The following is a 25,251-nucleotide window of genomic DNA, read 5'->3' on the forward strand; positions in this document are numbered from 1 at the left end:
GTTTTCCAGAGGGACAAACTTCAGTTGAAGAACAATTATAATAATGAAGTTTTGTGAATAGCTGTTCTTTCCTGTACCTGAGAGAGCCACTTTTGTGCCTGGAGAAATCACTGAGGATTTGAGCAAAAAAGACGGAAGACTAAACCTAGCTTGTCTAGAGATCAAATGCTCCACTAGAGTGAGTATTAAAAATAGTTTGGGGAGCTAAAATGATCTTTGGTGCCTACAGCAATGAACTACATGAAATTATCCTGCTCAAGTCCTGAGACATCAGAGGCTTACTTTGAGCTGACCTCCCGTTAAAGGACTTGAAAGGACAGCCCTTGCAATTCAGCTTGTCCAACTTGATTAGATTTTATCTGGAGCTTGATTGAATTTGTGAACAAGATTATGAAAAGCAACATGACTGTCAATGAGGTGAACAGTCTTTGAGGGGAAATTCTCTGGTATCCCAGAGGGTAGTGCTTTTAAGTTCAGTTATGAATATTGGAATTCCTTGATTAAGTTAGTTGCAGGTTTTAATAAGGCTGCTGTGCATCAGTTTGACACAAAGCTTAACACAAAGCTTGTGTGGTGTTTGCTTCCTCCAAGGGAAGGGTCTTCTTCCCATCTCAGCTGTTACCAAACTGGTCTTGGAGACCCTGGGATCTTATTATTTGAGGGAGAAGCTTTGATCATCAAGCAGAGCAGCAGAAATTGCCTTGCTTGTTAGTGTGGAGCTGTGTCTGCTGTGCTTGGCTGCTCCAGCAGGTCAGCTGGGAGATGATGACCTCTGGGTAGTTCACCTAAACAACACATCTTGGTATTTGTGTAGTGGATACCAAAGTCAGTCTCCCTTGAGGACCTAGGGATTTATAGCTTTTTTTGTTTTTGTAAAAGGAGGAGAAAATAGAGGGAAACCTGGCTATCTTCCCTCTGTGGATGGGGTAGATGACAGGTTTTGGAAGCTGCTGTGCTACCTGCTGTTTCATTTCCCTGGCTGCTCTAGTAAGAGTGGCATTGTGTCCAGCTCAGAGACCACAGCAGTGATGTGGGGAGTGATTGCTTGAGCCCAGGGAGAGCCACACTGCCCATCACAGGCTCAACTGTCACAACTTCTCATGGTGGCTTTCTTGTTTTTCTTCTGTTGCTAAATGTTCAGCTGTGATGTTGGAGAAGAAAAAAAAAGTCTGACACCTTCATATGTAGCAGCAGCTGTTAATGAGGAAAGTAGTGCTTTGTCAAAACTGGAGAGATCTCACTTATTAAAACTATGCTTTTTACCTCTTTTTTTTCCTTGTTGAAGTAAAAGTAAGTTGATTCCAAAATAACAGTAATTTATAAGCTTGAGAACTGTGCCCATATAAATGATTACAGACCTTTTTGGCTACTGCCAAAGTAATAAAGAAATCTAATATTTAGCTGTCTGCTTGTCAAATGTCTTTACAAGTAGTTTTGCTCAAAGCAACCAACAGTGGATGTGACAGATTTTCAAATGAATTTGTACACTTAGTCCCTAAAAACTTTTAAATAGTTTTAGTACTTAGTAGGGTGGCAGGATCTACTCCTCTCTGACCAGAAAGTCTATGAAGGTGCTGTATTTCTTGGAGCTTTTTCCTGTTTGAGACAACCATAGCAGCAATGGGTGTGTGTATGTTTGCATGCAGGAAACCTGTGGGTTTTGTATTTAAGATATTAAATTTGCTCTTTGTTCTATCCCCAGCAGAGCTGGCAGCATGGATTGCTTCAGGGCCTCCTGTTTCAGTGCAGAGTTGGGTGTTCAGGAGCCAAACTTATCTTTTTGACTTCATGCTGGTGCTTCTCATCTGCCTCAGTGCTGTTTGATGAGCTGAGGGCAGGCAATTCAGGGCAGGCAGTGACACAAAACTCAGTTGTTCCTGCAGTGGTTTATAAATAGTGGGAGGCAGGTGGGTGTTCCAGGCTGCACAAACAATTGCTGTAGTGCAGTTGTGTAATGGCAAAAAGGGAGAGGTGCAGCTGCTTTCCCCTCCCTGAGTGGGGCAGGCTCAGAGTGAGCCCTTGGGGACTTCACAGCCTGAGCAGAGGCACCTGATCAATAAATTGTGACTGCTCAGGAGATGAGCTGCTCCTGGAAGAAAATGACTTAGGGTCTGGATGGAGAGAATTCAAGATATTTTTGTGCTAGAGCCTGCAAATCATTGCATTTGAGTTCTGTGTCTTAGATTAATTTTTGTTTGGATCTGTTGGGGGTTTGGTTTAGGTTGTTGTGCAAGAGGGAAGGTGTAACCAGCTCTCCTGCTGGGACCTGTGCTGCTCAGGCACCAGAACCAGCTTTGCTCCTCCTCATCCCCAGCAGGCTTCCTGTCCTGCTGTGCTGGGGGTGAGCCCAACAGCTGGATCAGCTCCTTTCCCACATGCTGCCACTTTCTCTGCTCTCTCCTGCTTGTTTTTTGAGAATTCTGATCTTCTGTTATAAACTTTGGTGAGGTCTGGAACCCTGGGATTGGAGCCCTTTCATAGGGAAGCTGAGGCTGGGCAGCTTTTTCTGTAGAGACCACTTCCTCCCTCACTTTGCTGAATTAATGGAGTGAAACACCTACAGAAGCAGCACTTGTGCTGTGTGCTGCTGCCTTTGAGGAGTATTAATCCCTTTTGGGTGTCAGCACTTCTCTGAGCTGTGTCAGGCACAAGCACAGCTGCACATCTCACCCCTCCTTATTTCTGCAGTTCTGCCTTCCTGCTTGTCGAGGAAAACCTGAGCTGTGGACCAAGATAAAGCATTTGATTATCCTACATTCTTGTATACAGGCAAGAATCCTTACTTTGGCATCCCAGAAATCTCCAAATTTTGGGAGAATATAGATCAACAGAAAAAATGATTATTGGAAAGCTCCAGATGGCTTATTTTGGATATGTGGAAAAAGAGCATACCCAAACCTCCCCTCTCAGTGGAAAGGGAAGCCAGGATTTTTTCTTTTACCATGACCTGATGGAGATCAATTAGGGATGCCAGTTTATGAGGACCTAAAGGGTAATAAAGGAGATTTGCTTGGAAGATTCCAAAAAGTGGTTGCTGATTTGTTTAAGCGAGCTCCTGTCTCCCTGCCTGAGCCCGGGCTGGGACAGGGATCAATGCTGGGATGAGCTGGGCAGGCTCTGGGGATGCCAGGAGGGGTTGAGCTGGGAGCTCCCATGTGAGCTGGCAGCCTCCAGCTCCATTCATTGCTGTGCAGCTCTGGGAGGCAGCAGCCAATGGGATACAGGAGCATCCCTGCACTTGGGATCCCAAACACCTCCCCAGGTGCCTTGTTTTCAGTCTGAAGCATGTCACTTCTCTATTGCTGCTTTTTGCCTTGCCCTGCCATTCCTCTTGTCTGCCCTCAGCTGTCTCACTGTGCTGTTTTGAGCAATACCATGAATGCTGTTGAGTCTCAGACTCTGATGGTGCTTGCTGTGCTTCTCACACCCATTGTGGGGGAAATCTGTCACCTCTTGCTGCTGGTGACCCTGTCAGCTTGGGTGGGACATGCAGCTGGAGAAAAACCTGAGCTCTGAAGGCTTGTGGTTTGGCCAGGCCTGTAAGCAAGCTGAAAGTAGCCCTAAAATGGGGTCATCAGCCATTTCACATGCATGGACTCTCTTCCTGTTGTGTGCCAGCATAAATTCTGTGCAGCTGCCTCATTCCTTGGGGCCCTGGTGCAGGAGAGCTGCTGGTGAGCTGGAACATGTGTGGGGAAAGATGAGATGAGGCTGACCTGGGAAGGCATGCTGGGACATTTGGGACCCTTCAGCCTGGAGAGGAGAAGGAGAAATGACAAATCTGTGAGCAGCCTTTGCATAACTGAAGAACGAGATGGAGAAGATGTTCCAGGCTCTTCTTAGAGGTGCCCAGCAAAAGGACAAGTGACAACAACCTCAAGCTGAAATGGGGAATGGAAAATGGGTGCTGCCACTTATGAGCATTTTTTAATAGTGCTGGAGCAGGGTGAGGGAAGCTTTGGCAACTTGAGCATTAGAGACACTCAAAACTTGCCCAGGCAAGACTGAGCAGCCCCATCCATTAAATTAGCCCTGCTTTAAGCAGCAGGTTGCACTACAGTGACCTCCAGAGGTCTTTTCCAGCCTATTGTTTTCTATTGTTGTATGGAATGTGTGGAATTGAGGTTTGTCTCTGAAATCTCAGCAGCGTGTTGTCACAGCAGCAGTGATGTGTTGACACAGTGGAGTGAGTGCTCTAAAGCTGGAGCTTTAAACGTGGACATTTAACATTTATGGGAATTAACCTTTCAGGACTCTGTGGTGCCTATTTTTGAGTTACTGGGAAAAGAGATGAAATAACCATGAATGCTGCTTTCCCCCTTCTCTGTGGGGTGCTGAGTTAAGGCTGAATGGTGCTTTGTTTTGCCAGGTACCCCCTCCTGCCCTGTTAGTGTGATCTCTATTTTAAAAGTATGCCTCACATTCATGTATTGTCCATACAGTGCTTTCAGAAGAGTCAAGGCTGACATTAAAGACACAGTCATTCTTATTTTCTCTTTAATAAGGTCCAGTGGTGTGCAAGTGGGTTACAATCTAGCTGTAATGAAAAGCTAATCACCAGCCTTCTCCACCCTCTGGGATCCCAGGAGGTTACTGGAACAGCACACTGCCCCAGTTTCTCTTCCCCATGTGTGTGATGATTGCATTTTACAGTTTTGTCTGGTGTTTTAAGCATGGCTCTTGATAAGCCAGTTTGATAGCTGGCTGCTATGTCTAGGAGCAGCATTTGACAGATGACTTCAGAGGGGGAAAGCAACTTAAGTAGCTTAATAGGATTTAGCTCTGTCTACACTGTCCTGCCAGAGCACGTTATAAACCACTTTAGTGGGATTCCTTCTTTAAATATAGCCATGACATAAGTGCAGGCAGAACCTCTAAGAGAACTCTGGGAACTTTCCTGAAAAATCAATCTCTGTGGTTCAGAAGAATTGCTGAATGAATGAGTATCAGTGCAGGAACTCGAGGAATCCCACCAGCACTGATCCCATGAGCAGGATGAAAGGATCTCTGAAGGCAGGCTGTGTGTGTATTAAATTACCAATAAAATGCATTGATTTCTAGTGAATATGATGTGTATGTCATGGGAAAGCAAAGCAACTAATGAAAAATCCTATTAGGACACAGTGGGGCAAACACCTTCTCCTTTTAACTGATGTAACCCCTATTACAGCCAGATAGCCCTGTGTCCTACATATTCCCAAACTTGGTTGTGTAAAGGAAGCTAAAAGTGGAGTGTGTTTGTCTTTAAATAGTTGATATAAACCAAGTGCTTTAAATCTTTTTAGGCCAGTGGTCCATGACAGCTTTCAGCTTTGCAGGCAAACCCTAAGAGAGTTAAACAGCTTTGAAACAGTTGAAAGGAGACAGATTCCCCTCTTCCCCCAGCCCCGTGGGGAAATGAGGAAACTGCAAGAGGAGCTGCTGAAGCAGAGCCACAGGGTGAGATTGATGCCCCTGTGGATGTGTGTTGGGGCATCAGATTTGCCTTGTAATTGCAAGGGGTTTAATCTATGAGAGCATCTGCTGTTAGCCGTGCCCCTGTTCGCTCAGGGATGGCATTCAGGAGGGGAATTTAAAAAGTGTGAGCTCCCCTTTTGTCAGGAGGATGCTGGGGAGCAGAAGCAGAGGGTGAGGCAGTGACCACTCACCAGAACGCTGCTCTTGAGGAGGAGCTTGGCTCTGCTTGCTGAGAGGAGCATCTGCAGCTCTGCTCTGCTGGTGGGAAGAGCTGCAAAGGAAACTCCATATTCACATTGCATTTCCCTTCAGGGCAGCAGCCTGAGGAGGCCCTAATCCCTTCTCACATTTGGCCAGGAGCCTGCAGGAGGCTTTTCTGAGCTCCCCAGTCTCCCTTGCACGGGCTGAGGAGAAGTGGTTAATGACACTCCCAGTGTTGTCAGTGGTGCAGAAACACGGGCTCCAGCTGTGACTGCGGTGGGTCTTGGCTAGCTTGCATGGGTTTTTTTAATCTGCTTCCTCTGTTAGTCCCCCTATAGTATTTTTTTTCATGGGTTTGAAGGTTCTCAATAGTGAGTATTGGTAGTCTTTGTCCCTGAGGGGCTTTTTTTTTTTTTTTTGAGAGCTTTTTTTCTTCTTTAAAGAAAGAAAAGGAAAAAAGGCAACTCAACCCCAAAATAAAACTAAAGAAGAGTTGAAATTGAAATGTTTCCTGCACATGAAGGAGCCTCTTTCGTGGGAAGGAAAGGTGCAGTTTTAAGTTGAAGGAAGAGATTTCCTCCCTTTCTTTCCCCTGCTTTTAAAAAAATTATTTCTTTTTTTGAACTCTGACTACAGTACTCTTGAAAGAGGCAGTTTGGAGTGAATTGATGGTGAGAAGCGTGGCACCTGTTTGTCTCTGCAGTTAAAAGGCACGTTTGCATTGTTTGTGCAAGGAGGTCAGCGGGACCCACAGTCAATAGATGGGTCAGAGGTCTCTGTTCTCCCTTCCCCAGCTCCCAGAAGCTCTTCCTATGGGATATTGCCCCTTCCCAGCTCTTCACAGCCTCTCCACATGACCCACATACTGCACTGAAGCTGGCTTCAAATACAAATTATTTTAAGGAAGATGTCATGTGTGCTGCTGGCTGTAGCACAGTGGGCCATGGCTTTCTGAGGATGTAGGGCAGTGTGCCTTTGATTTTGTTCTGTGTCCCTCCCAGAGGTCACTCCTGGGGGCAGCCACCCCAGGCTGGCTGTTATTGCAATCAGGAGTGCTGTTTCTCTCACCCTGTCTAGGCCTACAGTGCATTGTGAGCTGCACTCAGTTTTTGCTGTGTGAACAGCCTTTTGACCTGCTCCACTGGTGTAGACAAATGCCAGTGAAGCTGGGCAGGGTAAACATTATGGAAACTCAGTGCCTGTTGTTTTCCTGGTGGTTATTTTCATGTTGTTCCAAAACTTCCTGCTTCTTATGCTGAGGATTGACTTCAGGTTGCAAACTGAGTACAAACTGGATGTGGATCTCCCTGTCAGAGACACCTGAGTACACTAAAATGACCCATTGCCATCACTGACACACAAATGCAGAAGCTCAATTATTGCTGCTTACCTTCCTGTCCATTCAGTGATAATAAAAGCAGTTTATGAAGCCATTTGCAGTGGATTTGTAATCTTGGCTAGAAAGTACCTCTTTTCCTTCTAATTAATTTTAATTTTTTTTTAAACTCTGCTGCCTTCAAATGCCAAAGTGTGTGCTAGAGCTTCTCACTTAGACATTTTCCTAATAGCTGTAGTTTAGAAAAAGACCTCTTCATTGTGCTAATGATATGGAACAAGTTGTATACATTAAAAAAAAAAAGGCAACATTAAGTTGCCTTTCAAGTCTAACATTAGTAACAATGTGATGTTAAGAGTTTCCATTCCAATTTGGATTCTCTCTCTGTTATTCTGTATAACTTCTGTGGCTCAGTGCAGCAAATGTTCTGCTCAAGTTTATGGCGTGCAGCTGGAGATGCTCAGTGCCAAAACTCTCAAGACATAAATGGGATTAAAATAGTGCCTGAAGAGAAAGCAGCACGTCCAAAATAATGCAAAATAATGGCAGAAGGGAGCAGAACCACATTATCTACAGTGGTTATGCTCATGGAAACACTGCCATTCCTGCTGAGGGCATGGGCTAACCCTGTTGATGGGTTGGGCAGAGTTTCCACCACTGGGACAAGGATTTGTTTTCTGTTCCACTTTGGGATGGCTCTGCTCATTTCCATGCTCTTTCCTCTCCCTCCCCAGTGCCTTGTTTATCCTCTCCCTGCTAGAAATGGCAAAATACTGGTGACAGCTTGCAGTGACCTCCCTGCCAGGACATCAGAGCTGAGGATTGGGCTCAGTGTCTTCAAACTCTGGAGTGGCTGATCAGTTCAGATTTGGTTGTCTGGTTTAAGAAGAGATGATTAAGAAGATCAAGAAGTTGCTGTGAGCCTAAATGCTGCATTTAATCTGAACTGGTGCCATGTCTCCTGGAAAGGACAGGGTTTGGGCTCTGCAGAAGAATGGGAGACTTGTAGATGATGCCTGTAATCACCTCTAGTGGAAGGCCCAATCTTTGTGGAGAATTCTTAAAATTCACAGGGGCAGGAGGAACACTTGGGTTTGAAACCCAAATTTAATAAGGAACAGCAATAGCTGAAGAACAGCTAACGTGGAGTAAAGCACAAACTCTGTACAGCTGGGGCCTTGGAAGAAAATCCTTGAGGCTGCTGTCTGTGCCAAAGCATGAATGGCCATCATAGATTTTTAAAAAAGCAGTGTCCCAGCACTTGGCTTGATGGAGTGTAAGGACAGGCACTTAGGAGAGATCATGTTTTTCCCCTCTAAATGAAGCGTATTGTCTCTGAGAGTGCACATTGTAGGAGGGGGAAGGGAAAAAGGGATGGAAATTGGATTAAATCACTGGGCTTCAGGCCTAAGCATTTCCTGCTCTTTTTTTTTCTTTTTTTTTTTTTTTTTAAAGACACCAGTGCTGCCTCACTCACGTGCTGGGCTCTGCCCAGGTCCCTGCCTGCAGGCAGTGCCACAATTTTCCTTCAGGGAGTTCCAGGCCTGCAGGAGCAAAGCTGAGCTCCTGCTGGAGGGCTGGGGCTGGGGAATTCTCTTGGTGTGGGAATTTATACAGCACTTGAGCCCCAGCCAGGTTATACAGGCAGTGCTTGCTTAGCCCTGAGCTGTAGGAGCATTAAATTCATACTTCCTTTATAGCATGGGGTTTCTTTCCATTATCCAGTTTGCTGGAAAATTGCCTTGTGAGGAGCCTGTGGTTTAAGGCATTAATGGGTGATGCAGTTTTCTAAGCAAGGAAGTGAAGTGGCTTCTAAAAGACCTGGAGGAGAGGAGCTGCTGTTGGGTGGGAACGTGTGAGCTAATCTGCTGTGGGAAAGGAATGTCTGGTGGGGTTGTGTGGGTCTGCCATGGGTGAGCTGAGTGGTGCAGGATACCTGCCAAATTCCTCCAGCTACCCTTCTGGTGCCCTTCACCTCAATATCCCAAAAAATTATCTGATATCCTTGCCTTTTAACAAAACTAACTAATGGCTCTAACTTTGTCTAGCTGGGAGTACTAAGAAGAAATAACCTTCTGAAGCTGAAGACCTGTTCCCATGAGGATTCTTAGACGTTTTGCTGGTCTGGGATTTGGGCAAAGACCTGCAGGAGCACTGATGCATCCTGGTGGTGTGTTTTTTTAGAGTCCTGCAAGGGAATTTGCAGAATCCCCAGAAAGGAAATCCGCCTTTTCAGCGAGAATGCTCATTTGACAAGCTGCCAGTTCTGAGCTAAGCCTCATTTAATAAAGATTTAGTCTGTGGGGACCTGTCAGTGGAAACTGAGTGTTTGGTGAGAGTGTCTCATTCTTTTCATTGCTGTAGTGCACAGAGGCTTTCAGCCAGCACTCTGGAGAAACTAGGGATAAGAACATTGGAGAAACTAGGGATAAGAACATCCAATTTAGAGGACCCTCTTACCTCTGGGAACATTTCCTTGCTGTGTAAGATGGAGATTGCTGAGTTGGTAACAACTAAGGGAATAAATGCATTGTTGTTTGACTTCAACCCAATAGGACCTCAGTGTTTGCTGCTGATTAGCACAGCTTAGATCTGCATTCATGGGCAGGGAGAAATATCCAACACAATTGTGAAGCAAACCCTTTCTAGTCTGTGCTTTCCATCTCTCTTTGGTGTGTGATGTGAGCTGCTCTGATGAATCCCAGCACCTGCCCATGTGTAACCTGTGGCAGCTGAGGTGCAGACACACCTGAGCTATGTATTTATTATTCAGCCACAGCTCTCAAAACCCTCACAGTGATTCTGTTGAGTTGGTTGCTGCAATGAGCTAAGGGTCAGCAAGCTGTGTATTTTTGGCCTCTACAGTGCTGGCCTCTGTGAATTGGACCAAATGTAAAGGCAGAGTTTTGAAAGTCTTTAATTATGAAATAAGGGGTCACAATGTTAGTATGGAGGAAATGATGATGAATCTTTAATCAACCTAGCCTTGTTCTTATTTGTTGCTTACACTTGAGAAATTAATCTGAATTAACTGGAGGAATAAATTCAAAACAGATTAGTTAAACCACTTTAAATGCACTAAAGTGAACTAAACTATACTGAATTAAGGCCATTCTAGCTAAACTACATTAAATCCCTGTGTGAACACTCATTTGTAGTTAAAGTGGCTTTAGCTCACAGCTCTAATACCAATTAACTATATAATGCCCATGCCTATGTAGAGAGTTTTGCAGTGCTGGGGAAACTGGGCTGCTCATTTAACCAGCTTGGTCAATGGAATTGAGTGATGGAGTTGTGCTAACACAGGTTTCAGCTGCAGATCTGTTTTTATTCCAGTGTGTCTGCTGTATTGTCTTAAGGTGTTTAAAAAAACCAACAAAAAACAGGGGAAAAAAGCATGACACAACCCTTGGCATTTCCTGCTTTCCAGAAAGGAAAGCCAATAGCCAAAAAAAGCTAAAGGCAAAGTGTTGGCCTATATTGCTTGCTCCAGTGTGGACTTGCCCTAAATATATCTGTAATCTGCACTCCCTTAGCAGTGTGCTTTCTGTGGGAGATGTCTGCAGAAGGGATGAGACAGTGGAACCTGTTCTCTGTTTCCATGGAGCTCTTCCCTGTTGCAGAGGGACCCCTCATGGAAGAGAATTCATCTCAGTGCCGTGGGAAAAGCCCCTTCAGAGCACATTTCCTGCCCAGCTTTGCTCCTGCAGTGCTGAGAGCAGTAATTGGCCTGGGAAGGGCTGTTCCTGTGAGGAGATGGGGATGCTTTAGTGCTGACATCAGCAGTGCTTTCCACATCCTCCCCCACCTTCCACTGGCCAGTCTGTGGCTGCCTGTGCTCCCTCCCCTTCTGGAGGGGCTGTGGCACAAGTGACATCCCCAGACACTCAACAAACACCTCGTACAGCATTTCTTTAAGTACTGAAAACCAAATCTCTGGATGCACAGCTTGTTCAGAACAAGTTGATGAAGAGGTCAGGGTGTTCCTCATGTTGCCAGCATTCAAAAAAAATATTTAAAAAACCAGTTAGCTTGGTAGAACATAACTGCTTATCATCTGTGAGTACATAAGCTTTTTAGAGAGATGTCCTGCAGTCTGGAAGGAAAAAAAAAAAAAAAAAGGCAGTGTAGGAAGGTAGGAAGTAGTGTAGGCATGACACTATCCCACAGCAGTTTCTTTTCTTGCTAAGATGACTTCCGTCCTTCATGGAATAAATAGAGATGAGTGCTCCTTTGGCAGCAGCCCAGGTTGCTTCATTTGTTCTTCTGGGTGAACGTTTTTCTCTTCCCACACTCCTTTAACCTCTTCTCTCTGTTTTATTATCACTATCTCAAGTCTCTGCATGGAAATACAGAAAGAACACTAGCTGCAGATTCAATGGAAAGCTTTCTTTTGGCAAAAGCTGACTTTAAGGTAAACCATTCTCAATCTGGCAGTGATTAAGACAGCTGTGTTCTTGAGGTGCTCAAAAGCTGTAGCTCTTTTTGTTCTGTGGGCTGAAATGATGAAGTTTTAAGATAAAATACCTTTAAAATCATTGATGGAAAATTAAAAATGAATCTGCAACGCTTCTCAGAAACCACCTGAAGGCTTCAGCTTTGCTCTCAAGTTTCTTAAGGAGTTTTGGTAGACTTTCCAACTGGCAGTAAAATAGCAATCATCTATTCCATGTGAAGAGCTTCTCACTATTCTGTGCTGCTGTTACTGCAGTTAAGGTTTAAAGAGCGTGGTAATTGGAAGTTGGGTAAATTGAGATTGGTAAAACTTGTACCTGATAAACACCTGGATTGTTTTGAGCCCTTGTGTATTCAGAATTAACTTCTTAAACCTATTCTGCTGCCAGGATATTCTGTGCCAAATAATCTTCATGGCAGAGGCAACATGGTCATGTGAAGAAGAGTCACTAAGCCAACACTTCTCTGTAAAGTCAGGTGATGAGCAAACAACATTTAATGCAGTGGTAAACCTTGACATTTAACATGAATGCAACCCAGAGTTTACCTCCTGCTCTCTGGTGCTTTGTGGCTTTATTTAGGCTTTCCCCCTTTGTAAGGAAATAAATACATCTTGTACATCCCTTTTCTTGTGTTCTTATGTAGATCTCCTTTCTTTGTGACTTCATCTATTGGATGGGATGAAATATACCTCCCTAAAGTGCAGTTTCAGCAGCTAAAATTAGCCTTGCAGGACCACAGTCCATAGATATATTTGGACAACTAACACTGTGGATCACCCTTTGGAATTTGCAGGTTGCAAGTGGCTGTTTCATATGGGGGATTTTCATCCAGCAGACAAGGCTGTGTATTGGTTTATTTCATTGCCTGTTTCATATATGGGATTTTCATCCAGCAGGCAAGGCTCTATCTTGGTTTATTTGATCCCCAGTAACATAAGGCAGGGTCTTGGAGAGCAGGGACTGACCAAACTGAAGGTTGCTCTGCATGTGAGTCCTTAGGGATGATACCAACACCATAGCCCATGGAAGAGCTGACCACTCCCTCAGCAGCTTTGTGGAGGATTTTTTTTCTGTGCTTTGTGTTTCCCCTTTCTCTCCATGAGGCTCTAGATGCTTTCTGCCCTTTTTTTTGGCTTCCTACTCCCATGCAGGTGGTACTTACCACAAATCCTGGCAGCCACACTGGAGCTGGGAAGGCTGCTAACATTGCAGCACCATCCCTGCCCAACACTGAGGGCTTTCAGGTTCTGTGGTGCCTCTCCAAGCCAGCAATGCTCCTGTGGTTACTTCCCTGTGTGCAGCTTTTATTTTGAAAGTGCTTCCTGACACTGTAGCTTCGTCTCCTGCCAGTCTGGGGATACCACTTGGATTTACTCTCATTTTCAGGGACTGCTCTGTCTCCACTTCTGCCATTAGTGTCAGTGCAGTGGTAAAATGCTGTTCCTCCAAGTTGTCTCCATTTTCCTGTAAGGGCAGTTCATGCATCATTTGCTATAAAGGTTCTGATAGCTCAGCAAATGTTCGAAGACAAATTGATGCTCTTTTGTGGCAAAAGGCCCAGTGCATAATTTTACATTTACTTGGGATAATGTGGCCTTGGATAACCGAGTCCCAGATTTACTGGTGCAGGATAGAGTGTCTAAGGGTTTATCCAGCCTCAACCCCCCTTTTTTAAATACTGTCATTTAATCCTGACAAGCAGGCAGAGGAATATCTTTGGTTGTGACCAGGCTTTCACTGCCTGCCAGTTCCTGGGTCCTAAACTGACTCATCAGTCAGAAAGATTAATAACTGCTCTGCTGGATGATTTCACTTGTCATGGCACATATCCATTAATGGAAAATAAATATTCTCTGGAAAATTGAATGCAGATTGTGGTATAGTGGCCAGCCAAGTCCTTTTGGCCAGATGCAAATTTAAAACATGTATTAAGTGTCCCTTCAAAGCAAGGACTTCAGGTTGCTTGCTGGTTGGCAGTCTAATATCCATTTTTCGTTTTTTAAGATTTTTTTTAAAGTATTTCCTTTTATTTGCTTTCAATGGGGGCGGTTCCCCTACATCTGGAGCTGCAGTGTGGATTTTTTGCTGATAGAAGGGTTGCTGGGAGGATGTTTTCAGCTGAGTTTGTCTTCCCAGCACTAATGCCTTTTAGCATGTGCAGGAGGGTTGAGGGTGTGAAGAAAGAAATGCAGGCGAGTGGGGCAGGAAAGCTTTGCCTTACAGCAGCCTGACATGTTTAAAAAATAAAGAATACCCCTGAGGAGCTTTGGTATGCCAAGTGTGTTAGTTAAATGAGCATGGAGTGCTCGTTTGTGGCAAGGCTTCAGAAGTGGGGGAACGCAGGGCTCGGAGTGCAGCTCCCCTCTCAGAGGCCCCTTTCTGCTCAGCAGCTCCAGCAGAGCTCCCACCATCTGGAGAAAGCATGGGAAAGGGGGATTGGGCTTGTTCCCTTCCTCCCACCCCCACTCCTGGCTGGGAGAGGTCCCAGAGCTCACTTTGCACAGCGGGGCTGAGTTCCTGCTCCTGGGTTTGGGAAGGCAGCACCTGGGAGCTCCCCCAGCCCAGGGAGCTTGGGGGGCTTGGGGAGGGTTTGGAAGGATGGGTTTGTAAAGGATGGGGAAGCCAAGAGGGTTTGTAAAGGATGGGGAAGCCAAGAGGGTTTGTAAAGGATGGGGAAGGGTTTGTAAAGGATGGGAAAGGGTTTGTAAAGCTGGGAAAGCCAAGAGCAAGGGGCTCTGTGGGGTATCTGTGGTGCAGCACTTGGGTTTAGCTGGTGTGCACCTCGTTATGTGTGCCTGATGTTTTGTGGCTGGGAAGGACCTTGTGGGGCTTGTTTGCCAGGATAATCACCCAGCAGGGAGTGCCTGTGGAGCAGAGCAGGGGAAAAAAGGGGAAAGAAAAGCCTACAAAGAGCAAGTTCCTACCAGACCCCGTTAAAACAGTCACACCAGTTGTGAAAGTTCTTTACTTTAATCTCAGCATTCCTTGTTGTATTCCTTTTGATCAGAAGGAAGTTATTGTTTCAATCAGGAGGAAGCAAATAAATGTTCTTTAAGGAATTTCTGCATGGGGAGGAAAAGAGATACTGGTTTGAAAACTCAAGCCTTTGTTCTAGGTTAGCTGATACAGATCTATGTCTGAATTCCCAATACTGGGGCAGCAGTAAGTGACCTGGACTCTTTCCAGATACTTAAATAATTTCTAGTAAGTTGGCATTTGTCACCAGTAACAAGGATTTATCAAAAAAACCTTATGGATAAAATTGCATCCTTTTGCTTGATTCATGCAGGTGGGAAAATGTGGCTAGATATGGTGTTGGAATGGATTTGGTTTTTAAAATTTTATTTTATTTAACAGAATTGGTTTGTATTTTTGGATTTTAGGCAGGATCTTTCAAATAAAAATAAATTGGAGGGGAGTTAAACACTTACAACTTCCCTTTCCTCCCAGGAACATGACTAGAAATAGGTATAATTTCCACTAACTTGTGACTGCTTCAAGTGTGTCTGTAGCATCCAAGTTTGTTGTACTTATATATGTGGATGGTAGATGGTGGGGTTTAGTATTTATTCTAGGTCTACCTTTAACAGAAGCATTGCATGGAGATTGATTTTTTAAAAAAATTAATCTCATGCATGTATAATAAATTCCACCCCCTTTCAAACCCACTCATGCACTTGGATTTCTAATGAATAAGCCTGCATATTTATTCATGAAGATTAAAAAACTGTACAGATAGAGGCAGCTGGTTGCACTTTTTTTTTTTTTTATTATTATTTTTGTTCTCTAAATCTGCTGACCTGTGATCAGTAGTAAAGAGGAAACCCTCTGATTAACTTAGGCTGTTTGCAGACTGGGACAGACAAAATGGCTCAGCTATTTACTGCTGAGGTACAGAACGTGGTTTCATTGAGTGGGATGGACAGAGGGAAGCAAGTGAGACAAAAAAATCACCTCTTTATATTTTAACAATGTGCCAAGCACGCAAAATGACTTGTTGGCAAGGTATGCCTTGGTAGGTATGTGTCACCACATTTCTCCTCACAGAGAAAAGCAAGGCATAATTCTTCCCAAGAATATTTCTGGGATTCACGTTCTCTGAACCTCAGAGAAAGGAAAAACAATTCTTATCTCATTTGTTTGTGCAAAAGTAGAATGCAATATGGAGATTATTTACCCAGAGTGATGGTGTTTTGTTTCCTTGGCCTATCAGGCCTAAATGTGTGTTTGTGCTGGGGCTGTTGGGTGACAGTCACGAGGTGAGTGCAGTTCAGTGCTTGCAGATTCACTTTAGATGTAATGTCACATAGAATAATACAGTATAATAAAGTAATTAATTAACCCTCTAATAAGATGGAGTCCCCCTCACCATTTCTCCCTGCCACGGGGATCCCTACAATCTTCAGGAATGTCCTGGCTGGCCTGCCATGGCTGGGTGTGACCCCATGTCTGTCCCCACAGGCCCTGCTGCTGTTGGGTGGCATTGCTCTGTCCTGCCTGGCTCTGGACCTGCTCTTCCTCCTGTTCTACTCCTTCTGGCTGTGCTGCCGCCACCGCAAGAGCGAGGAGCACCTCAATGCTGACTGCTGCTGCACGGCCTGGTGCGTCATCATCGCCACCCTCGTCTGCAGGTACGGCCATCCCCGTCCTCTGTGTCCTGAACCACGGCCCCACTCTTCCAATAATGCCTCAGGGCTTAGCTTTTATGTTTTTCTGTGCTGCTTTAGTGTGTGGGTCTGGGGTTCATATTAAGGGATGGTGAGCTCTGTGCACAGAGCAGGGAGACAAAACAATTCCTGCTCCAGCTGGGGACCAAGGACAAATGATCCAAATCTCAGGCCCAAGAGCACAAACAATGTGGACTGAAGAGAGAAAAACAAGAAGGATGGGACTTCATAATCTAAAGCTGTAATTGGACAATTAATTCCAATATGCAAATGGAGCAGAGCTTATAAAAGTGAGAGACCCTGTGAGCAGTTTTGGAGGGGCTTGACAGCTGGCCTGCAAGCAAAGTTGAGTTAATAGAAGAAATAACAGTTGATGATTTTCGAGTGTATCCATAGCAAGGAAGAAGACAAGGCCATCAGCATGGAAACAGATTAGAAAAGATAGCTTTGCACCAATGAATATAGTAAGTTATTGTAATGTAGTAATGACTTAAGATCACGCTTTGTTAAGAGTATATAAGCTGGAGAACATGCAGAATAAAAAATGTTTTCTTCTTGGACCCTAATCACGTATGTATATGTCACATCTGACCTAACAATGACAACCTGTCATTGATTTTGTGACCATTTTGGTTCATCTTGGGTATAGCCCTGGCTGGGCTCTTATACTGCCCAAGGTGGATCCATTGAGGATATCCTTTTAATAACTCCCTACTTTATTCTTTAACTCCATCTAGCGTGTGTTCTATTGTCATTGTGTCAAAAGGTTGTTAACCCACCTCTGTGTTCTAATCATATATAGCCAGAAATTGGAGGCTTGCCTGGGAAAACATCACAAAACTGATTACTTTCTTAGTTCTTTTTCTAGTAAATTGCTCAAGCAGGACTTTTTAGCTTCTATCTAATTGGCTATCCTTAAGTTTGAGGTAAAATCCCCTAGGTCATATGAAATGTCTTTTTGCCTAATCAAAAAGGAAGCTTCTGGGCTTCTTTTCCTTTTTGAGGAGACAAAGGATAGTTTTGTCACTCCATCAACAAGGAGCACATTCCTACATTCTAGGTCAGCCTTCACAAGGCATCAAAATGCTCTGCCTCTACTTGGTAAATATTGGCAATAATCCCTCTTTCTTTCATTTGATGTATGTATGTTTTTAAATGTCTGTAATATATTTCCTTCCTTTCTACTGCTTGCAGAGCTGCCTGGTGGTTTGAGCAATGTGAAAAGGAATAGTTAATGTCCTGCTCTTTGATACTTTTCAAATGATAAATCAAGGACCCTCCGTCCTTGGGAGCTTATCACTTAAACAGGATGGATACAGCTGAAATATTTATCAGGCCTAAATGCAGATTTTCTCAGAACCTGGTGTCCAGAAAGAATCACTATGTGTGGGAGAGTAGATTAGAAAGAAAGAGTCACAGCTGATTCTTTTGGGTTTGGAAGGATTGGTGTTTGCCTGGAGGGAATGTTCAGATTTTGTAGCCTGTGTAAGACACTGCTGCATTTTGTTATCTGCACTTATGTTCCATCTCCAGGGGCTGCTGGTAATGGTGCCAGGGTCAGCAGTGTTTGGTGTTATGACTGAGCAATAGGAGCTTTTGGAGGTGAGGTGAAAAGAAGGATTGCTGAAAATCAAGGGAAAAAAAATCAGTATTTAGTGGAGAATGGGTGCAGGAGAATTTAAAAGGAAATGATTATCTAGAAAGTGGATGATGGGGCATCTGAAAGCAGGGATGTGTTTGCAGATAGGGAAGGAAGGAGCCTCTGATCTTGTTTTGGCTTGGGCAGAATGAGTCCTCTGGATGTGTGCCCTGTATCAAACACTTTCCAATTTGCTTTTCTTTCCAATTCCAAGCATCATCAACTCTTGCCCAAGGCTCCAGGTGGTCTCAGCTGCCCCTCTGTGGGCCAGGCAGGTCTGGGAGCAGCCCCCTATTCAGCGAGGAGGGAGCAGTGAGATGGTTGTACTTGGCAGTGCCTTGTGGCTCTGTTTTGGCACTGGCCTGCTGGTAGGTGCTGGGTGTGCTGGTGACCCCTGTGCAGGTGAGGGGCTCCCTGGAGGCCAGGCTCAGCTGCCCAGGAGCCAGACTGGATTTGTGTGTTTGCTCTCTCGAGGCACTCGCTGCAGAGAACAGCAAAGCCTTGCAGTGTTGGAGCAGACAGAGCAGAGCAGACATTCTGTGGTGAGTTTAGCAGCTGGGGGTGGATTTGCCTGCAGAAGCAGGGGCTGAGGGCTGAGGAGGAGACCTTGTGTACCAGCCAGGATTGCTGCAAGGAGCTCTTCCATGCTTTGCTGCTTGCCAGGAGGTGCCTGGGGTGGAAAGGCAAACCACAGAACAACTTGTAAAGAAGAAATCTCAGCCTTATTCACCTTTATTTTTGTGATCTTAAGAGCTTCAGCTGCATCCATTCCAATTCACTGAGAGAGCTGTGGTCCTAACCCTTTCTTACAGAAGCTCTGCTGATGCTATTTATAGTTGTGCTGCTGCTACAGGCCCTTGTTAGCCATTGTTATGCAGCAAATGTGACCCAGGCAGCTGCTGCCCTGTGGTAGTTGTGTTTGTTTTTGGTTGTGGAAAGGGTGAGAAGGAGGTATTCTGCACTTCTCCAGAGCATGTGTGAGATAATTTAACATTGGAAGGGCAGCATATAAATTCTGGTAAACTTGATGTGACTCTGTCAAATCCACAAGCTGGAAAGCTGCTTAGGCTTCCTCAAAATCTGAGCCACTTGTTCTCATCCTTGGTGTACAATTTTCTTCTGCAAGTATTAAATGCAGAACCATAAAACTAAGGGTCATAACATAAGGTTCTATCTGAACATCCAGTGATATTGGATGATCATTTTTCTTGACTTTTTAAATTACTTGCTTAATTTCCTCTCTGAAATCAGCATGCCTGAGCAAGAGCAGGTTGGTACCAGCATGGTGAGGAAGGTGCTGCTGCTCTCCTGCAGGGCTGAGGTTGGTTTTCTGCCTCTCTGCAGCAGCTGGATGCCACAGTGCCCCCAAAGCTGTGTGTGTTGATGCTCTGAGCTCAGTCTGTGCTGGGAATGCAGACACAGCTCCCAACAATCCCACTCCAGCTGTTGGAATCCACCTGGGACTTCCTGCTAGCACTGATTAAAGATTAGCCCTCTGCACAGATCCTGTGCTCTCCCAGCTGTGTGTCACACACTCCAGAAGAGCCAGAGCAGCTGTCCTGATGGGGTGTGAGGCTGTTCTGACCCTCTGAGGCTGTTCTGAAGCTCTGCCTGCCCTGGGAGGCACTTCTGTGCCTCTGGTTGGGTGCTGAGGCAGCGAGAGGTTCCAGCCAGCAGCAGGTTTGCTCTGTCTGAGCACTTGGAAGGGGACTCTTGTCCTCCTAGCTGAGAGCTGTTAACTCTGGTGAAGTCCAGCTGTGCCTAGAACATGGTTCCCTGGGTTCCCTCAGTGCCAGGGGGCTGTTTGAGCTGTGAGTGCTGCTCTGTGCTTGGCTGCTTCCGAATCACTCACAGCAGGGAGAATGCTGAGCCAGCATTCTGAGGCAGAACTGGTGAACAGGAGCTTCCAACAAAATGTCTCTATTGAGTCTTCCCAGTTGCTCTAGCCACAAAAGCTACAGGAATGCTTAGCCTGGATTTTTCCATTAATGCTTCAGTGCTAGCCCTCACCAATTTTGATTGGTTTCTGTGTATGGGGAGTTGTCCTGTAAAGCATCTCACCCACTGCTTAGGTGACCCTAATTCTCCCAGAAGGGACCTCAGCTCCAAAGGTGGGGAGAAAGCTTTGTGGAGAGGGCATCAGGAAGAAATGGGTGCAAATAAATGGTAAAAACCTGTTTTATCAAGTGCCAGTAATAGCACTTTCCCCTGGTGTGAAAGTGCAAGGTGGTAATTAGGCAGACAAATTAACATTCCTCCTGAGAACCTGAAGTCTAAAAAGGGCTCTTCTTATGAAGTTCCTGTAATTAAAGATGACTTGGTGTAGTTAGATTATTCATTTCTAAGGATGTGATGTGAATGGCTAGTGCTCATCTTTGCAGACTGCTGTCTGGGTACCCAAGGGTCACAGCCTGTGTGTGGGGGATGTCATCACCAGAAAGCACAGAGAACCTCTCTGTGTCAGATCAATGCTCTGATGTTCATCATGTGTAAATGCAGAAAACATTTTTTTTGTTGTTTTTTGCAGGTCACATTGCAAGAAAATTCAGAATTACACTTCCTTTATTTTTTTCTGGTTCTTCACCTAGGTGTCCAAAGTGCAGGTGGTTCTTGCACACAAACAATGGGAAAGCTGCTCTCCAGACTTGAATTTCTGGAGTCTTGCTGAAAAGTGACACTGAGGTGTGTGTACAGCCTGCAGGAGTTTAGATCCCACTGTTGTATCTGCAGGAAAAGACAGAAATCCTGGTGTGCACCTCTTCCATCTCACTTGTACCACTCTTTGAAGAGCTTGTGGAGCTCTGTGTCCCCAGTGGGTGTCTGTGAGTGTGATATCACTGGTGGTGAGAGCTTTAAGCTCAAAGTGCAATTTTCTTGACTTAAATAAGTGGGTTTCTTAAAACTTACCAAAACTATTGAGTAGCCAAGTGGCTTTTTAAGTGCAGCGTTGAATAGCAGGAGCAACTTTCTAAATGGCCTGTAAGACTGTGATAGATTGATTTTTAAAGAATTTATTAAAAAATATGAGTGAGAGGGAAAGCAGAGGAGAGGTGGTGGTAGTGAAAGTGACAGGAGACTGGCCAAGGTAGGTTTGGGAGGAGGAATTGAGGATGGGACGGTTTGGATTTGGGAGGAGGAATTGAGGATGGGACAGTTTGGATTTGGGAGGAGGAATTGAGGATGGGACAGTTTGGATTTGGGAGGAGGAATTGAGGATGGGACGGATTGGATTTGGGAGGAGGAATTGTGGATGGGACAGTTTGGATTTGGGAGGAGAGAGGGGTGTGAGCACTCAAGGGGAAGTGGAACAGAAGCAAGACTGGCAGAAATAGCCATGACTTTCCTATGGAAGCACTGAAAATGTGTTGGAGTATCTTCCAGGAGGTGCCAGGGTAGAGAAGAGCTGTGTCATTCAGGAATGCTGTCCTTGCATCCAGGCTGTGTGACAGAAATGCCCCCACTGGGTGATGATTTTGTCATCCTGTGCTGGGAGATGGATCTGCTGGATCTAAAGCCACTGTGCCTTCCAGGGTTCGTGCAAGAAGCCTTGTGATTTTTCATGACCTCAAGGACTTATGCTGCTGGGTTAAGAGGAGTTGGTCTATTTTTATTTTAAAAGAATGCTCTTAAATAGAAGGAGCCCCTCTGTTTCCCTTTAATCATATAAAAGGTAGTTAAAAACTAGTGTAAATCCTTAAATCTGCTTTAAACAATAGCAACTCATATCAGTGTGTGTGGGCAGGGATTTGAAACAACTATTGGATTTAGATGAAGCCAAATGCAAACAAAGCTCAGCAGCAGCAGTTCCCCCCGGCTGCCCTTCAGTTCTGCCCCTCCTCAGGCACAGCTGCCCCCAGCCCAGATTTGTGGGATGGGTTCCTTCCCTCTCTACCCTGATAGGAAGAGGAAAAGCCACCAAACTGCTCCTGGGGGAAGGACTGGCTGTGTAAGTGGTCCTTGCCAGCTCAGGGTGGGAATGCAGAGCTGGCTTTTGCAGGGCAGGAATGGAATAATTAACACTTCATGTGTAATTTGCAGTGAATGTGTGAGTCTCATGTCTACAGGAGTTTATTATTGGATTGAATGGCTTTTATCCCAATTGTTCTGCTGCGGGGTTTGCTTTCAGGAGCAGTGGCTGTGCCTGGAGGGGCAGGGCAGTGGGAGCTGTGGTTTTTACTGGGCAGGATGGGAAACCTATGGAAAACTGCCAGCCTAGATCTGCCTCCAACAGGGCAACGAGTTTAAAGTCACTTGTTTGTATTGCCAGCACTTCATCCTGGTACCTGTGAGTAAACTGGCTGCTCTGTGCAGCATCCCCAAGGATCCTGCTGCTATTCCAGAGTGCTGTTTCTGAGTCTTTCCCACCAAAACTCTGCTACTGTGCTGGGAATACTGAGAGCCAAGCAGCAGATTTTGGGCACTTACCAAGTCTTTGCTGAAAGAATAGGCTTCTAGTAGCTGTAAACAGGCTGAATAGAAATTGCTCGCTAATTAAAGGGGTCAGATCTGCCTATTCAATGTCCAGAATGTTCTGGAATTTATTTGGTGCCTGTGGTAGGAACAACTGTTAAGTTTTTCTGCAGCTCAGGAGGCTGAAAGGGTCTGTGTGAATTTCTTTGCTCTGATAAGACAAGGAGAAATCCAAGCCATGGTTTTGTAATTTCTGTGATGGGGTGCTGAGTTGCCTTATCCTGGGCATAGCTGTGCATCTGTAATCTCTGTGCTTCAGGGGGAGGGGGGAGTGTGTCTTTTTTATCCCTTCCACCCCCGTGCACCCCAGGCATGTGTTATCAAGCTCTGATAATAGCTGCAACCAGAGGAATGCAGAGGGCTTTTCTCTCTTGAGTTATCAGCATAATTTGCATTAGGAAAATGTTTGAGGAGTGGTGTTCCTGAAGAAAGAGGCACATTCCTTTTATTAATGCTAAATATTTAGTCACAGAGTTACACAGAAGGAGTCTTGTTGCCTCTCTTTCTGTTTATGAAGGCTGCCTCTTGTCCCTAGAAGACTCCTTGGTTTTTATGGGCCAAGCTCTCTATAATTTATGGAGATTCAATTGCTGGAAAAAGCATGAGGCTGACACAGATTTTCCTGGTGAATCTGCTTCCAGATTATGATCTTTGCTTCTATTTCTTGTCACATACGAGGAGAAATGTGACCAGGTGAACTGCATTGTTCTGCTCACTCTTTTGAAGCAGAACCCAGGCAAGGAGGAATGGATGTGTCTTCCTGCAGGAGAGGAGCAAGAGCAGGAACAGTGCACAAAGGTGTTGGGAGGGAACTAAATGTTTCATCCAGAATAAGTTTAGATTTACAACAGGATCATCACCACCTCCTTCCTCTGCACTGCCACAAACACAACCTTGGTGTCATGAGAACCTTCCTAGAAAAGGTCCTGGGTGCTCTCAAGCTAAATATAACATGGGAACAGAAAAACTGTGTCTTGGTAAGGTTTGGTTGGCCTGAGTTTAGTTGTGTCATCCCTTCACAAGTTCTTTCCTCCTCTATTATTAGGAAATATGGGCTTGGGCAGAGGAACTGTGAGTTCCTGCAGTGATCTCTTCATAGAAGAGGTATTGCTGACTTGCATGAGATAATCCTCTAGTTGCAACTCATTTACAGGATCTTCCTCCTTTAAGTGAGGCTTAAGCTAATATGGTTTGCTTCATAATTGGGGCAGACTGATATGTGTGGACAATTATAGAAAATCAGCTGATAGGTGGTAATTTGCTAAGCAGCTAGAGTTGAATTGTGTCTGCAAGCTTGAAATTTGCTTGCTTTAAAAATAAATAAGCCTTTTGTCCCAGTAAGTTATTATGCCTCCCTTCCCAGTACTCTAAATCAGTGTGACACAAATGTTTCTAATGGGAAGATAAATCAAGATAATGTTCATAGATATTTCACAGGGTAGGGAAGAGGGCATGGAAAATGTATCTGGAGGAATCACCACCATGGGCAAGCAGTCAAAGCAAGCTCTTTGTGTCCTGCTTTAAAAAAATGTAACAAAATTTCATGTAGAGAGGGCATCTTGCACAGCAATGGCAGCTCTCACAGGAGCCACAGGCTGGATTTCTGGTTCTGAGCTCCCAAACAGTAATCTAACAGATTTTCATTATTTTACCATGAATGAAATATGTGTTCTGCTTGTGTTTGCTGTGTTCTGCTCTTGGCCCTGTGGGTGCTGCATGGAGAGCTGCTGGCTGTGAATATTCACAGGTGCAAACTGAGCAGCAGCACAACCCCAGCTCCCTGCGGGAGCGAGCGCCTTCCCTTTGGTGGGAAATGACTCTGCAGCCATCAGCCCTGTGCTACCCACTTGCCTTTCAGCTTTACCTCTGCCTTTTGGTGCTTTTCTTCCTCTGCAGTGCTGGAATTGCTGTGGGATTCTACGGGAATGGGGAGACCAGCGACGGCATCCACCGGCTGACGTACTCGCTGCGCCACGCCAACCGCACCATGGCCGGCGTGCAGGACAGGGTGAGCACCCCAAAAACGGCCTTGGGGCCACCAGCAGCCTCACTCAGCACCTCTCCTCCTGAATCTGCCTGTGCCTGAGTCTCTTCCTGTTTTCTCTCAGTATCCGGGCTCGGAGATGGTGCTAAAATTTCCATTAGTGGCGGGGTGATTTCTTCCGCTCCTCTAAAAATAACAAAGCGAATGCGGCTTGTGGAGTGAAGTCTTCTCTTTGCTAGGCTTGAAAACAGCTTGTGATCAGCTCTCTCCTCCACACCCAGGAGAGGAGGCAGGCCAAAGCAGACAAATCTTAGTAAAATGTAGCATTTGGGTACCATTGGTTGTTCCTGTGCTGTCTCTAATTTCATGGTATCATACTGCAACCCTGATGTAAAACGTGTGCGTGTGTTAAGGCTCAGCTGAGGTGCCATCACTGCAAACAGTCTCCCTTACAGATGCTTTTAAGTTGCTTTTGAGGGGTAAGCAGTCTGAGCCTCTTAAGACAGAGGGCTGGTAATCTGGAAGCTGTCCATAACTTGCTAGGAAGAATGAATTCCCTTTTACTTCTTTGGCTTCTTGTACTTTAATTTTTTTTTTGTTTTAAATTTGTTTATCCCCCATTTTCTTTCCCATACTGTAGGTACTGGACACTGCAGTGGCCCTGAACCAAACAGTGGAACCCAACTTGCTCGTCCTGGAGGAGATGTTCAAGAAGCAGACAGACTACCTGCAAATTGTCCAGAAACTGCAAAGTCTCCTGGATAATCTGGTCAGGCAAACGACTGAGATCCCCTTCTGGAAGAATGACGAGCTGTCTCTGGAGGAGCTGGCAATTCAGATTGACCTCTATGACTGGTACAGGTGTGTAGCATGCTGTACTGTAGTGGTTGTAACATCTGCTTTGGCCTGTTTTGCAAAAATTATGTGCATGTTCTGGGTGGCTGAGCCAAAGGCTCTGTTTATTGCTGCAGGTGCTCTTGGCCCACAGAGCTGGTTTGTTTCTTACAGCAGGACTGCATTCAGTTTAAATCAAAATGCAC

At 45.2% G+C, this 25,251-nt stretch overlaps 1 protein-coding gene across 2 annotated transcripts in view; it reads left to right on the forward strand.

The window, feature by feature from the left end:
• Positions 1-25,251, forward strand: part of TTYH3 (tweety family member 3) — a 76,579-nt gene that overhangs the window by 22,251 nt on the left and 29,077 nt on the right. For both annotated transcript variants that reach the window (XM_077186811.1, XM_054643964.2), the window contains exons 2-4: positions 15,913-16,082; positions 24,124-24,235; positions 24,852-25,072. In XM_077186811.1, coding sequence (XP_077042926.1) covers positions 15,913-16,082; positions 24,124-24,235; positions 24,852-25,072 — 503 coding nt within the window. The remainder of the gene's footprint in view (positions 1-15,912; positions 16,083-24,123; positions 24,236-24,851; positions 25,073-25,251) is intronic.

The sequence above is a fragment of the Agelaius phoeniceus genome, chromosome 16 (assembly GCF_051311805.1).
Source record: "Agelaius phoeniceus isolate bAgePho1 chromosome 16, bAgePho1.hap1, whole genome shotgun sequence".
Classification (NCBI taxonomy): domain Eukaryota; kingdom Metazoa; phylum Chordata; class Aves; order Passeriformes; family Icteridae; genus Agelaius; species Agelaius phoeniceus.